General features: G+C 34.4%; 1 protein-coding gene across 1 annotated transcript in view; it reads right to left on the reverse strand.

Annotated features, from left to right (window-relative positions):
- LOC125679875 (leucine-rich repeat-containing protein 74B-like) overlaps positions 1–6553 on the reverse strand; it is a 42000-nt gene extending 35447 nt beyond the window's left edge. Inside the window, exon 1 of the mRNA XM_048919331.2 lies at positions 6490–6553. Within this exon, the coding sequence (XP_048775288.1) occupies positions 6490–6553 (64 nt within the window). The remainder of the gene's footprint in view (positions 1–6489) is intronic.
- Between the last annotated feature and the right edge of the window lie 9353 nt (positions 6554–15906).

A 15906-nucleotide genomic window follows, 5' to 3' on the forward strand; every position in this document is an offset into this window, starting at 1 on the left:
TGGAAGGGTCGCTTCGATTAGCCAAGTGTCATTGAACACCCATGACAGCCCAGGTAAACAATGGAAATTATAGAGGCCACTCGTGTTTTTCACAACTCCGGTCGATAATTTCCTACCTGGCCGGTCGGTCAGTCAATTTGCATACCTGCCCGATTTTGATTACCCTCTGGCCAAAATTTTCTTGTCTTCAAAAAGTGGCCGGAATTATAAGGGTAATATACAATTAACAATGATAACTTTCATTCATATGTCGATTCGATATATCCCTGTGAGCTCGAAATAAAAGACACCACAGAGTCGTCAACTTTTGCTTCATACTTAGATATTTTATTGAAAGTAGACATTAACGGCAAACGGACAACTCAACTGTATAACAAACGGGATGATTTCAGTTTATCCATCGTCAACTTCCCATATTTATGTAGCAATATTCCATTATCACCTGCATATGGTGTTTATATCTCTCAACTGATTTAATTCGCAAGATCTTGTTCTACGTATAGTCAGTTTTTAAATTGAGGCAAGCTACTGACAAACAAGTTGATGGTACAGGAGTTTCAACAATATCGATTGAAGTCAGCATTTCACAAATTCTATGGTCGTTATAACAATCTAGTTCGTCGGTACAACCTATCATTGGGTCAAATGCTGTCTGACGTGTTTCATACTGATTGTTAGGCCGTTCTTGGCACACTGATTTTGACTACGGATAACTCCGTTTACCTGATCAGGATATGGGGCTCACGGCGGGTGTGACCGATCAACAGGGGATGCTTACTCCTCCTAGGCACCTGATCCCACCTCTGGTGTGTCCAGGGGTCCGTGTTTGCCCAACTATCGACTTTGTATTGTTTATAGGAGTTATGAGATTGATCACTGTTCGCTATCTTCACCTTTCACATGTTTGTTAACAAATGTACTTTAAAATGTGGCCGATGCTCGGTTTTCAGGGGTGGCCTGTTTTATAAGACATTCTTTGTAAGGAAATGTTAAGATTTTTGCCAGGACTTTCAAAATCGACCGATATTCAGGGAGAATCGGTTTGCTGAGGGGCCGGTTTGAAGAAGTTTCACTGGAGAGAGAGAGAGAGAGAGAGAGAGAGAGAGAGAGAGAGAGAGAGAAAGAAAGAGAGAGAGAGAATCAATATGTCGGTATATTATATTTTTATTTGAATAAGCACAACCAAAGTTAAGGAATGCAAAATAACTGAATTTGGGGGTTTTCCCAATTTATTGCATCATAATTCAATTTTACTTATAACACGCAATTTGATTGGTTCATTTGACTTGATTAACATAAGTTGCGTTTAGTCCCGCTATATGACGTCCTAGGAGAGCTATCACAATACATTAGGCTGTTCTGTATTCATTTCGTTGTTACGGCAATATTGGTCTGCGTCAGATTAAATTAACATTTTCTTTAGAATTATTCATCAAATATTATCAAACGCAATTTACTAAATTCGATTATTAGGAATGAAAGTAATTTTTGCCCATTTTATACGATATAGAGTAAGTTGGGTCAGTTAAAGCTATTTCATAAACTGCTTCGTATAAAATGAAGAAAAATTACGTTCTTTCCTTAAATATATTATACCAAATACATGTACATTAATTCACGATGATTTGAATAGGTTTAGATAAGTGCACTCTTCTTCACATTAAAAAGAAGTAATGTCAAAACTATTATCTTTAGTGTTGTTCACGTCACAGAAGGAACTATTCATTACCTATCTTTGTTAAAATTTATCAATATCATTGTAGGGAAAAAAATTGACTCGTCAAAAGTCTTAGGAATTATAAACCATTTTCATTTGGTTTGATGTGTCCTATTGTCTGTTGTGAGTGTAACAAAAATCACAAAAGGTCTAACCTTATGCTTTGTGGATTTTCTATGTTTTTGGGACGGGATGAGAGCACTATTACAGTAAAAAGAGAATTAAATAACAGTACCAAAAATTCGATAATTTAGTCTCAGATTTTTCAAGTAATAGGAAACACACATAACAGTGAACATTAAAAGTATACAATGACAAAACGCAGGCTGGAGGCATTTAAAATCTTCTGTGTCTAATTCCGTTAGTAAGTAGACTTTGATCAGTTTAAAATTAAGAAGTATGACTCCAATTAATCGATCTTTAAATGGTTATACCTGTACTTAATGAATACCAACCAATCTCCTTTTCTATTTCAAACAGTGATGTAGATAGTGGTGTGAGTCAATTAAAGACGATGATCGACTTCTATTCTCTTTGCTGTTATTAAATAAAAGGCGAAGATAACGAACAGTGATCAATCTCATAACGCCCACAAGGTATACAAAATAAAGAGTTGGGCAAACACGGACTCCTGAACACACCAGAGGTGGGATCAGGTGCCTTGGAGGAGTAAGCATCCTCTGTCGACCGGTCACACCCGCCGTGAGCCCTATATCTTGATCAGGTAAACGGAGTTATCTGTAGTCAAAGCCAATGTACCAAGAACGGCCTAACAATTGGTATGAAACACGTCAGACAGCATTTGACACAATGATAGGTTGTATTAACAAACTAGATCGTTATAAGGACCATAGAATTTGCGAAATGCATAAACAAGAATGGATTTGATATTCATGTTTTTGTTGGGGGATATGTGATAATTCATCTCTGTCGTGAATTCTGTTGAAGATTATGCCTGCCGATAGACTAAAATTTCATATGAAAGGAAGACCGTGACACTTTTTTCAGAATATCCATTAAAAGGTATAAAAATATTGAAATCTCGTAGTAGACACCTTAAAATAAAATACATACTATAAATCCTTATTTGTTTAGTATCCTAGAAGTGATGAAATAATTAGATTGGTTTTATGAGGTAAATACGAAGGCCGAGAAGGCTCATTCGAGATTCGAAATTCAAAATACGAGATTCGAATTTTGAATTTCGAAATTCGAATCTCGTATTTTAAATTTCGAAACTCGTATTTTGAATTTCGAATCTCGAATGAGCCTTCTGGGCTTTCGTAGGTATATGTTGTGGTTCAGCTGACAAAGCTTGAAATAACATTGTCTTTGTTTGTATGGCTCATTACATTGAAAACGGCTTTAATTCCACATTTGGTCATCCAACTCATATTCAAATTCCCTTTCAAAAGACGAAATTGTTCAAAATCACGTTCATATTGAATATCCCGGTCAATGGGACTCCAAAATTTCTCAAAAACCCCGACAAACAGGGATACATTGCTGGGTCCAGTAAATATTCTACAAAGCCCTTACATGTATCTTTAGTCTTTGCGGAAATATTAAACGGCTTTGAAGGAGGAACGTATTTTGCTTACAACATATGTGCGTCAAATGTGGATTCTCAAAAATTCCAAACAATTTTTAGTGAAATTGAAAGGAAATTTCCATATTTTTCTGTCATCCAAAAAATAACTGTTAAATACGATTCTGATTATGCCCAATATTACTCTGAAGTTGGTATTAAATACCTGCAGGAGTTCTTCATTGACAATATCTACGTGAACTTTGGTGATGAGTTCTTCCAGCAATATGTTGGAACGAATTGTGCACCTCTATTAGCTGACCTGTTTCTGTGCATTCTTATGAGGCAGAATTTATTCAAAATCTTTTCTAAGAGAAGGAAAAAAATCTTACTGTGGCGATCAACTCTACATTTATCAACATCGGCGACGTTTTATCTATCAACAATGCTTATTCATATGTCGATTCGAGATATTCCAGTAAACACGATATAGTAGTAAAGGACACCACAAAGTCTTCCACATCTGCTTCATATTTGGATATTTTAATGAACATAGACGTTAACAGTAAATTAAAACCTCACATTAATGGTAACTTAGGATAACTTTGCTTCTTCATCGTCAGCATCCCATATTTATGTAGCAAAATTCAATTATCACCTACATGGGTTTTCACTTGTCTCAACGATATACAAGAGCATGTTCTGCATGTGATCTATTTTAAACCGAGGTATGTTACTGACAAATAAGTTGATGTTTTAGGGGTTTCAACAGTCTCGTTTAACCCTTATTGATCTAAATTGTTAACACAACTACCCTGTCATTGGGTCGAATTTTGTCTGACATGTATTATACCACTTGTTAGGCCGTTCTTTACATACCGATTTTAAGTACGGATTATTTCGTTCAACTGATCAAGATATTGGGACCAGGGCAGTTACAACCATTGAACAGGATATGCTTACTCCTCATAGGCACTTGTACCCACCTCTGCTGTGTCAAGGGGTCGGTATTTACCCAACTCCCAATTTTGAATTCTTTATAAGATTGACCTTTCCTACACCGTACATGTATGTACTGAAAGGTTACTAAATGTTAAAGGGGTACGTTTATTCTTGTGGGATAGAAGAGTTTCGAGTTATAGTCGGAACACCATTTTATTCTCAATTTACACACTGCAGTCACGCGATTTCGAAGTCTGCAAAGCCCTCAATACTTTTGGTGCAGATAAGACATATACATATATCTATAGTGCGATTTGTCACTGCTGAGGGCTGTCACGCCGATACAAGAAAGAAGTTGAGACAAGGGCGTTAGAGCAGAAGCAACAGGATGACGGCTCTGATGATTTTATAGAGAGAAAAAAAGGGGGGGGGGGGAGGGTAAATCTATAAAATTCGTGACGGTGATATGTATTCATAGGAGCAGCGAATGTACATGCAACGGTAATCGGGTCAGTGGAGCGGCAAAGTTTAAACTCAGTCGTTTACAGGGGCTACAGAACTATCAATAATTGGACAGTAGTGCTTAAATGTTTAAAATGAGAATCTACCAAATCAAATTGTATCAATGTGATACATGTATGTACTACTTTACTATATCTAGATATGCCTGATACCCACCCCCTCGATCCTCCCTAATGTTAATTTAAGTAGAGATAATTTAGTTTCTCACTGTCTTTTGAAATATTCGTGTTTTAATACAGAGATCAACGGTTTCCGCAAATTGATTACATGTAACACCCGTTTTGGGAAATATTGTTGTAGCTGGTACATTTATAGTGTAAAAACCTGTCATGTTTTTAATCTTCTTCCACTTAGAACGACTTTGCAAGAAACGGAAAATTCATATGGCAATCAAAATGCAAAGATGTGCATAAAATTCAGGTAAGACGGTGTTTTCACAGTAACTCGAAACTCCCCTAATGAAAAACAATGAGAGTGCTGAGACTGAAATTATCACAAAATAAAGATGGAAAGTGTTTCATCTAAGTTTTGTGTCTAGAATAGTCTGCCCTTGGATAGTACTATAAAATGATTTTGAAAGTTTGTTATCGTTGTTATCGAGTTCTGTCGTATTTCAATGTTTAAACAAAGCGTTTTCTATAGTCACAAATATTTCTGTTGTATAAAAACATGGACAATTGGAGACTTGATTGGGCCTTTATGAATTTTATATTATTTTTAACCTGCATTAAAAATATGGAAGAATATCTCATTGATAATTTTATAGGATGATAATATTCTACTTGTCTATAATGTACGTATTTTGATTATTGAATACTCACAGGGTCGATAATAACATGTAATCGTACTCTGAATAGATCACGTTGATAAAATTCATGTAAGATCTTTCCACATATATGTACATTGTATATGGATTTTTTCCCATACAAGTACTTTACTCTCGGGATGTCAGATCCAAGGTCATAACATTTTATCATTTGATGCCAATCGTTGAATAAGTGTCACTTTTGATGTCACCTGAGTGACATGTTGTAAAATACTTTCTGTATGTTTAGGTTGGGAAGGTCACTATAGGACAACAGAACTTAAAGAATATTGAAAACAGTTCTTGGCTGATCGTGGGATTCGTTTGTCAATGTTTTTTAAAGGTGATTGAACATTTAACTTTTTGAGTGTTTTTTCTAGTTAAGCTACGTAAACTTTAGAAATAGGATTTCCTTAATGATTGATCATTATGCACCTTTGCAAATTCTTTGAATACAAACAGATTAAAGAATGGATTAGAATATTTCTGTGTTATTTCATTACATTTAATGCATATCCCTTTAATACTTTGTTTAACTTTTCTCAAACAATCAAAATATTCAGATTGATCGAAGTCAATGTATTCAGATACATGTATATCGAAAACATCTTTTACTTTGGATAAATTAGAAAATAAGTTTCGGATCTGAAATTTGAACACACCTTGTGTTTTCTGCTGAAAATATTATGAAATGGACATGGAATGCTGAATTCTCTGTTTAATGCATTTTCCACTATCTCCGATAAATGTAATTTCATCATCAACGCTTTGTCATTTTAATCAGCGAAAATGTCACTTTCATTTTTAACATATACAAATTACAAAAAAAATATTTCAGTACTAAAAGTGCATTAAATAGATTTTCAACTTTTTATCTCTATAGAATTTCTATATACGTGTATATGATATTTACGTTCAGACCAAAGGATATATAGAAAATCAGAGTAAATTATGCCTAGTGATTTTAAAGAGTACCTTCCGTGTGGTTGTCACGCTCGAAGATTTCCGTGATGAAAGCTTTCTTTGCTGACTGTGACATTGTGGAGAAGTTTCAGTTGGTGTATCACATTCACTTTTTCAGTTAATCATTACACAATGTTTGACAATTCCGTTTCGGGGGGAAAAAAGACACATTCTGTAAAGTACAATACGAAAACACTCAAAACGAAATCAATTTAAAGTGTTTCTATGTTCTCACAGCTGCTGAAAAAAATCCTACGGTATTCTCTTTGTCGACACCGCAGATAAACCTTTTCTAATGGCAACTGGACTATTGTTTTTGTTCTTTTCTAGACCAGGTGGGTGTTCAGTTGAAATTTTATCAGTTATGACATCTCACAAAGTACAAAAAACAAATCAGATTAATAGTTCTTAATTCATAATCCAACCTAATTCTTTCAATGTCGTAGAGAATAATCTACTGTGTAGCAGTTTAATGTGTTTTTTTCTTCCGATCAGTTGATCATATATACTCAAAAGCATCGAATATTACTTTTTAACATTTTCAATGTTTTTGACTTCGAGATCTGTACCAGTTAATGATAGCCATTTCCTCATGAATACAATGAAGATGAGAATAATACACGTATGAAAGTACGGTCTATTTTAAAGGCTGAAAATTTCAGCAATGAAAGTAGAATGTAAAACATTTTTGAAAATACATAAGGGCATGAAACTGTGAAAAGCAACGTTTCTCGCCAGCATACTTTACATGAATTCGAAGCGCTAATGCATCATGAAATATGCTAGCGTGAAGCGTCACGGTTCATGCACTTGTGTATTTTTAAAAATGAATTTTAAGACATGTTACGATTTCCAAATAGTCACTGGATACTCTATATAAAAAATGGTATTGTTTGAATATTTATAATGTACCCATCATGTTTCCGTTTGTTAATACTGTTAATCTGTATCGCCTCCCTCCTGAAATCGATATAAAAATACACAAGCGCACGTTTTGGGGGAAATTTATCAGCCGCATCAAAAACAAGACTACGTCAGCGAAAAATTATTTCATGGTATTTTTGTGTTTTTCCAGATAAGAAATTCAACTGAACGCGTATTTAAACAAATATCAGTGTGTATAAGGCGGTATATATGATGATTTATAATTCTCATATCGCTTCACTGGTTACCTATCATATCGAACGAAATATAAAATTCTATTGTATACTTTCAAGGCTCTACATAGATTACCTCCAGCATACATCCAGGAACTTGTTCTACATCGCGCTCGTACTAAACTGTAAGACCAAAGACGGTTTGATGTTTCATCATTAACCCGGCCCTGTGGAACTGCCTCCCGTTGGATCTTCGTGTCGAGAGTTCATTAGCTGTTTTTAAAACATATCTTTTTAGCATTTAATTGGGGTTTTTATATGTACAAGGTCATTTAGGGGGGGAAAGGGAAAAAAAAAAACATCTTAGTTTATGGCATGTAAAACGTTGCACTATTATATTAATCTTGTTATTCATATTCGAAAACTTGTAATTTATATTCTAAAGCATATCATTCATATTCGAAAAGTTGTTATTGATATTCGATAATTTTATCATTCATATTCAAAAACATGTTATTCTTATTCTAAAACGTGTTATTCATATTCAAAAACATGTCATTCTTATTCAATAAATTGTTATTCATATTCTAAACTTTTCATTCATATTCAAAAACATGTGATTCATATTCGATAATCTTATCATTCATATTCAAAAACATGTGATTCATATTCGATAATCTTATCATTCATATTAAAAAACATGTGATTCATATTCGATAATCTTATCATTCATATTCGATAATCATGTCATTTATATTCGATAATTATGTTATTTATATTCGACAATCATGTCATTCATATTCAATAATTTTGCTATTCATATTCAAAAGCATGTAATTCATATTCGATAATCATGTCATTCTTATTCGATAATTTGTAAATTCTTATTCAATATAATTTGCATTGTGGGTAATATTATCTGTTTGTAAAGTCTCTGCTCATTGGGTACATGTATGTGAAAACGAAAGTAGATTATGGTGTTACCATATCTGGTGGTAAGTGTACATTTTTTATGTTAGTTAGTATAATACGATGAACATTTACCAAAAGTTTATCAATCAATAGACATTCATTACCTATGAATGTGCTGCGTACACGTGGTCCAGATTGGTAACACCATAATCTACTTTCGTTTTCACATACATGTACCCAATGAGCAGAAACTTTACAAACATATAATATTACCCACAATGCAAATGATATTGAATAAGAATTAAAAAATTATCGAATAAGATTGACATGACTATCGAATAAGAATGACATGATTATCGAATATGAATTACATGCTTTTGAATATGAATAGGAAAATTATCGAATATGAACGACATGATTGTCGAATATAAAAAACATAATTATCGAATATAAATGACATCATTATCGAATATGAATGATAAGATTATCGAATATGAATCACATGTTTTTGAATATGATGATAAGATTATCGAATATGAATCACATGTTTTTGAATATGAATGATAAGATTATCGAATATGAATTACATGTTTTTGAATATGAATGAAAAGTTTAGAATATGAATAACAATTTATTGAATAAGAATGACATGTTTTTGAATATGAATAACACGTTTTAGAATAAGAATAACATGTTTTTGAATATGAATGATAAAATTATCGAATATCAATAACAACTTTTCGAATATGAATGATATGCTTTAGAATATAAATTACAAATTTTCGAATATGAATAACAAAATTAGTATAATAGTGCAACGTTTAACACGGCATATTAGTTTTAGGTAATAGTATTATTTTATATTATGCCTTTCTCTGTGTATTTATCGTTCTTTGTTTTAGTTTGTTTTTATTGTTCTACATGTAAAGCGCTTTAGGGAAATTGTCTTAATTAGATAAAGCGCTACATAAATGTATAATGATAATAATGATAAATAATTTATTATTACTACAGTACATGTAACATCATGACTCAATGTCAATTATTCGGATCATGTTACTGTACGGATCGCGCCGCCTAGTGGAATAATTAGTATTTCTCGATCATTGCAATCCAGATAATTCCTTTCATTAAAACGAAATCATAGAGAATTTATTCGCTTTAATGCTCGAATACGACTTCCAAAAATGGAGATATTTTAATCAATACCCTTCCATAAGTATCTATATTCTTGTCAATATTGCATCAATTGTGTTTTAATTTATGGTACAACGAATTAAATGCTTTCGGATCTTGGTGGTTTAATTTTAGTAGATTGGTTGATCACTTGGAAATTATGCAAGGATTACCGTGGGATACGATTACGATCATCATTAATACTAAACATCAGACAGTTATTGCTTAAATTATCGGGATGATCATTAATACTAAACATCAGACAGTTATTGCTTAAATTATCGGGATGATCATTAATACTAAACATCAGACAGTTATTGCTTAAAGTATCGGGATGATCATTAATACTATACATCAGACAGTTATTGCTTAAAGTATCGGGATGATCATTAATACTAAACATCAGACAGTTATTGCTTAAAGTATCGGGATGATCATTAATACTAAACATCAGACAGTTATTGCTTAAAGTATCGGGATCATTATTAATACTGAACATCAGACAGTTATTGCTTAAAGTATCGGGATGATCATTAATACTAAACATCAGACAGTTATTGCTTAAAGTATCGGGATGATCATTAATACTAAACATCAGACAGTTATTGCTTAAAGTATCGGGATCTTATCATTTTACACTCTCAAATAATTGCAATTATGTAAATTAACTTCGCTGCTTATGTTTCAATTTCAAAATATTGCAATATGTGTTTTTCATCATTTACAAGTGTAAAAGGCTATTGTTCAAAATTAGAAATACTTGATTTTGTCAGCACACAGAGATTATTGTTTTTCGTACGACACCTAATTAATTTGTAATTTCAAATCAGTGGTTTGAAAAGAGAAATTTTAATCAGAAATTAGTCAACATGTAGTCACAATTTATAGATTTGTAAATAATAAGTGATGAATTTTGAAGATCTACAATTTTATGGTCTTGTGGGGATCCTGGTTAGAATAGGTACTCAGTACTCCTTGTTTGTCGTACGAGGCGACTCAATGGAGCGATCCTTCGGACAAGACCGCAAAAACCGAGGCCACGTGTCACAGCAGATGTGGCACGAAAAAGATCCATCCCTGCTCAAATGCCGTAAGAGCCGAGCATAGGCCTAAATTTTGCAGCCCTTCACCGGTAATGGAGACGTGGAAAATTCTCAATTTCAATTCAATTCAATTTATTCTCATATTGCACAAAACAACATAGAGAAGATATACTTATATACACAATGTTAAACAAAGAATTCAGTTGATGCAATGCATGAAAGAGTGCACAGTTTATAATTTTTAACCTGGAAGGGTAACTCTCTTGTGAATTATATTTATGAATTTGGAAAGATTACTCATAACAGATAACTTTTTACATGAAAACAAGTTAAACAATTTGATGATATTTGGTCTGTTTGTATATTTAGAAGGTAAATAAATTTTTCTATCCCTAAGAGCTGAACAAGTCATGATATAGTGAAACTCGAGAGGGACGTTAAACAATAATAAATCAATCAATTAACAGTTTTATGCTTTACAGGAAAATAAACTCTAAATTATTGCGAAAGATTCACTTTTACAACAAGCATGCATAGTACAATGAATTAAACATATTCTGCAAGTTATAAATAAGTTCATTGGTCAAAACACTCACGGTAGATAAACATGAATATTTACTTGATGAAATTAGATATAAATATGTATATGTCGTTAAATGAATTTGTATTGAAGAATGGAGTCATCTTGACAAAGCAGAAACCACACCGAGCTACAAGTATACGTGTTACGTGAACAAAATGCTTTCTAATTACTCAGTAATTTGCAATATACTTCCTAATGTGTTTGAAAAAATTAATATTATTGTTTGGCATGTATTTTCATTAATATTTTTGGCACACATTGTTAATGTATGGTCCCACCTTGACCTATAAAACATGGTTAATACGAACTTGATCAATGCTAGATGAGTATTACTTACTACTTATCCTCTTCATCCCCGGTGGGACATAAGGCACCAACAAGCTTCCTCCATTTGTCCCTGTCCTTTGCTAAGTGCTGAGCCTGCCCCCAGGTGTAACCTTCCTCTTGAAGTTCCGCTTGGATGGTTCTCCTCCAGGTGGTTCGAGGTCTACTTGGCTTTCGTTTCCCTGGTGGTGTCCAGTGCAAGGCAGTTTTTGGAATCTTCTCACTGGGCATTCTCAGAACATGACCTAGCCATCTAAAGCGCCGCTGTTTTATCTGTGTTGAGATACTATTACATTTGCTAATATTGAACAAGTTCTTGTTTGTTATTTTGTTAGGCCAGTATATTCGATGAATTTATCCGAGGCAGCTGTTATGGAATGCCTCTATCCTCTGTATGTCGCTCTGTATTATTCTCCAGCATTCCGAGCCATAAAGGAGGACTGATTTCACGTTGCTGTTAAACAACTTCAGCTTGGTGTTTATGCTGAAGTTTTGTGACTTCCAGATTGGCTGAAGTCTGTGAAAGGCTGTACGGGCTTTTGATATTCTTGATTGTATGTCTTTTTTTTTTGTTCCATTGTCATTGCTGATTACACTGCCAAGATATGTAAAATCTTCTACATTTACAATTGGATGGTTATTGATGGTAATTGGATCTGTGATTTTCTGGTTACCACCATTACTTTTGTTTTTGCTATGTTGATGTTTAGTCCGGTCTTTTGGGCATATGAATTTAAGATGCTTGTTTTTTCTTGTAGTTGTCTCTGGGTTGTTGATATTTCTGCTAGGTCATCAGCAAAATCAAGGTCTTCTAATTGTTTAAACATTGACCACTGTATTCCATTTCTAACAGATGTTGTGTTTCTCTGTATCCAATATATTACCATCAAGAATAGTATAGGTGATAGAATACATCCTTGACGGACACCAGATTTTACTTCGAATGGATCAGAAATGTTGTTTTCTAATATGATGTTGCATTCAAAATTTTGATAGAAGCATTTTATGAGAGTGATAAGTTTCGTTGGTATACCATATGCTGTCAATATTTCCCAAAGTGTATCTCGGTGGACGCTATCAGAGGCTCTCTTAAAGTCTATAAAGTTTATGAATAAAGGTGTGTTCCATTCAATGCATTGTTCAATTATATTTCGAAGAGCAAATATTTGGTCAATACACCCTCTGCCTTTTCTGAAACCAGCCTGTTCTTCCCTTAGCTTCCGATCAATGGCTGTATCGATTCGGCTGAGAAAGATCTAACTTGCAGAATACTTTGCTAGGTACAGAGAGTAGAGTGATTCCTCTCCAGTTGTCACAGCAGAGTAAGTCTCCTTTCTTTGGAAGCAGTACAATAAGGCCTTTATTCCAATCTGATGGTATAGCTAGATGAGTATGCTTACGTACAATTTTATCAGACCATCCCGGCCCATAATGTTAGAGAAAAGTCATGTTTTAAGGATTTTTCATATGTATATTTATTGTAGCCTTCCTTATGAATACAGAAACCATGATTTGTGCAACATTCACTGCACTGCAACATATTTCAACTTTTCAGTTTCGATTATGTCTTAATTCCCGTGGAAGATGGTATGATCTTGCCGGGTCTATTCTGAAAACCATTAAAATCCCTTTTTCTCTCTTGGTTGATTTATTTCATTTTGGTCAAAATACAAAATAATTGAAAAACAAGAGTTGCCTCCATTTCCACTGCAACGACATTCGAGCCGAAAAATCTAAGACAAAGAGTCTAGCCCTAGAGTATTAAAGCAAGTAGCACTGGAAGATTGATATTTTAATTATGAAATAAATGCAATCTGAATATACACGGACATTAATCGAATTACTGCACAACCAAAAGTTGTAAAGAAAAATCGCATGATTGACACCGATTCATTTGCGTCGGGGGTAAGTTGACCTGTGCAAATTAAATTGGGCCTTAAATTGAAATATTGAAGAATGTGATGTTAATTCTGCGCAATTTAATACTTTATGATTTGATGGTAAACAATGCACTCTGATGGTTCGTTTGATGCTTTCAGTTCTGCAGTATCTCGATTGGTGCCCGTGATGTAATATACGCCCCCAAAAAGTACGGGTATATTGTTGTTACCCTGGTACGTCCGTCCGTCTGTCTGTCTGGTGTCTATCACACATTCTTCTTCATTGAACTCCTTTCTGCTTTTAAGCAGTAACCAATTTATCTTTTGGAATATAAGCGGTGCCCAGAACTCCTCAGAAATGGGGAATCGAGAAACGACGTTTGTTTGAAAAATGATAATAATGAAAATAAAATCCTTGTTCCCAGTTCTCCTCTTTCAGTTTACGCAGTAGTCAAATTGTCTTTTGGAAGATGATTGATGATTCTTGTAGATGTGCAATAACTTCTTGAAATTTTATGAAATATTATCACATGCGTCAAATTTATGCGTGTACGGTTCTCCGTAGATTGTTAGACAACATCGTTTGAGCGTTTGTATCCGCATCGATATACGAAATATTGCATGACAGTAATTGATCAAATGTCAACAGACGTAAGTTTTTTCTGCTTTGTTGTTTATTTAACATTCAGTATAACAAAACAAACATTGCAGGTAGTTGAGGGTAACATTGAAAATTTTCACCTCTCGAGAAGCTACGCCTCGGTTGACAATGGTTTTCTCGGGTTGAAAATGTTCAATGTTACCCTCAACTACATGCAATATTTATATATCGTCAAATAATTAAGTCCCATGGGGATCCGGGTTAGAATAGGTTCTCAGTGTCCCTTGTTTCTTGTAAGAGGCTACTAAATGGGGGCGGTCCTTCGGATGGGATCGCAAAAACGGAGGTCCCGTGTCACAGCAGGTGTGGCACAATGAATATCCCTCCCTGCTCAAAGGCTGTAAGCACAGAGCATAGGCCTAAATTTTGTAGCTCTTCATCGGCAATGGTGACGCGTCTCCATATAAGTGAAATTTCCTCGAGCTATGTAAAATCAATCGATAAATCAAATAATTAAAGGCATCTCTAAGTTTTTGAATTTATGTTCATTTGGCTCTCTATACAAGTAATAGTTATTGTGTATTTATTTCGGTATATCTTGATTTATTTGGACGAAGGGCGGTGACGAGTGCTAAGCACGAGTTTCCACCCTTCGTCCAAATAAATCAAGATACACCAAAATAAATATTCAATAACTTACTTGTATCATGACCAATTAGAAATATACTATCTGTCATATGACAAGTGGTTATTACGTGATTTTTTAATTTACTTGTATCATGACCAATTAGAAATACATGTATAATATCTGTCAGGTGACAAGTGGTTATTGCGTGATTTTTTAATTACTCCCAATGAAAAGTGAAGTTTTTGTCAGGTGACCGTTTGGGTATTTTCTCCTTCCCGCCAAGCATGGTCATCGCGCACTATTCGTCCGGTTATCCAAGAAAGTGGATGCTGAAAATGTCGGAGCAGAGAACTATTGGTGATATACTAGTATATGAACTGGGTCTAGATCTACAGTTTTTATTTAATGATGACGAGGATTTGATTCTATCACAAGCATGTGACGAAATCGAGATGAATAATACATTAGGGGAAATTAAACTTGAAGATGACATGGATGTCGACACCGCGGCGGTCCAAGATTTCGCGAATTTTAACTTGGACTTCACAAATTTGAAAGAGGAATGTGTTGAAAATCCCGAGGAGCCGCGATTCGGTTTAGAAGTAGAAGAAAGTGAAATCCAGGCTTTAATAGAAAGTCAAGAAAACAAGAACACGAAAAAGAACACGCAGTGGGCTTTCAATATATTTGAAAGCTGGCGCCGTGAAAGAAATGTGCAGGGTCAAGGGCAGGAACCGATTATTCCAGAAATCCAAACTATGGACGCGGTGCAGCTGAACTTTTATTTAGGACGCTTTATAATGAGAGTACGTAGAAAAGACGGTAAAGAATATCCAGCGAAAACATTGTACTACATTAGTTGTGGCATTTTTGAGATATTTACGCGATCATGGAACACACGACAAAAATTTCCTTGATGCGGGGGATCCAAGATTTGCAGATTTCCGTAAAATATTGGACAGTAAAATGAAGGACGCTTTAAGTAGAGGAGTAGGTGGGAAACGAAAACAGGCAGATCCCATACTTTCTGAAGATGAGACTACAATCTGGGAGAGAGGCGTTTTCGGGATGAACAATCCAGAAACTCTTCAGAATACTGTGTTCTTCTTTTGTTGCAAGTTCTTTAGACTGAGGGGCCACGACGAACACCATTTCCTTGAATGTAACCAGTTCCTTCTTGGTGAG

This window comes from Ostrea edulis, chromosome 2 (assembly GCF_947568905.1).
Source record: "Ostrea edulis chromosome 2, xbOstEdul1.1, whole genome shotgun sequence".
NCBI classification, from domain to species: Eukaryota; Metazoa; Mollusca; class Bivalvia; order Ostreida; family Ostreidae; genus Ostrea; species Ostrea edulis.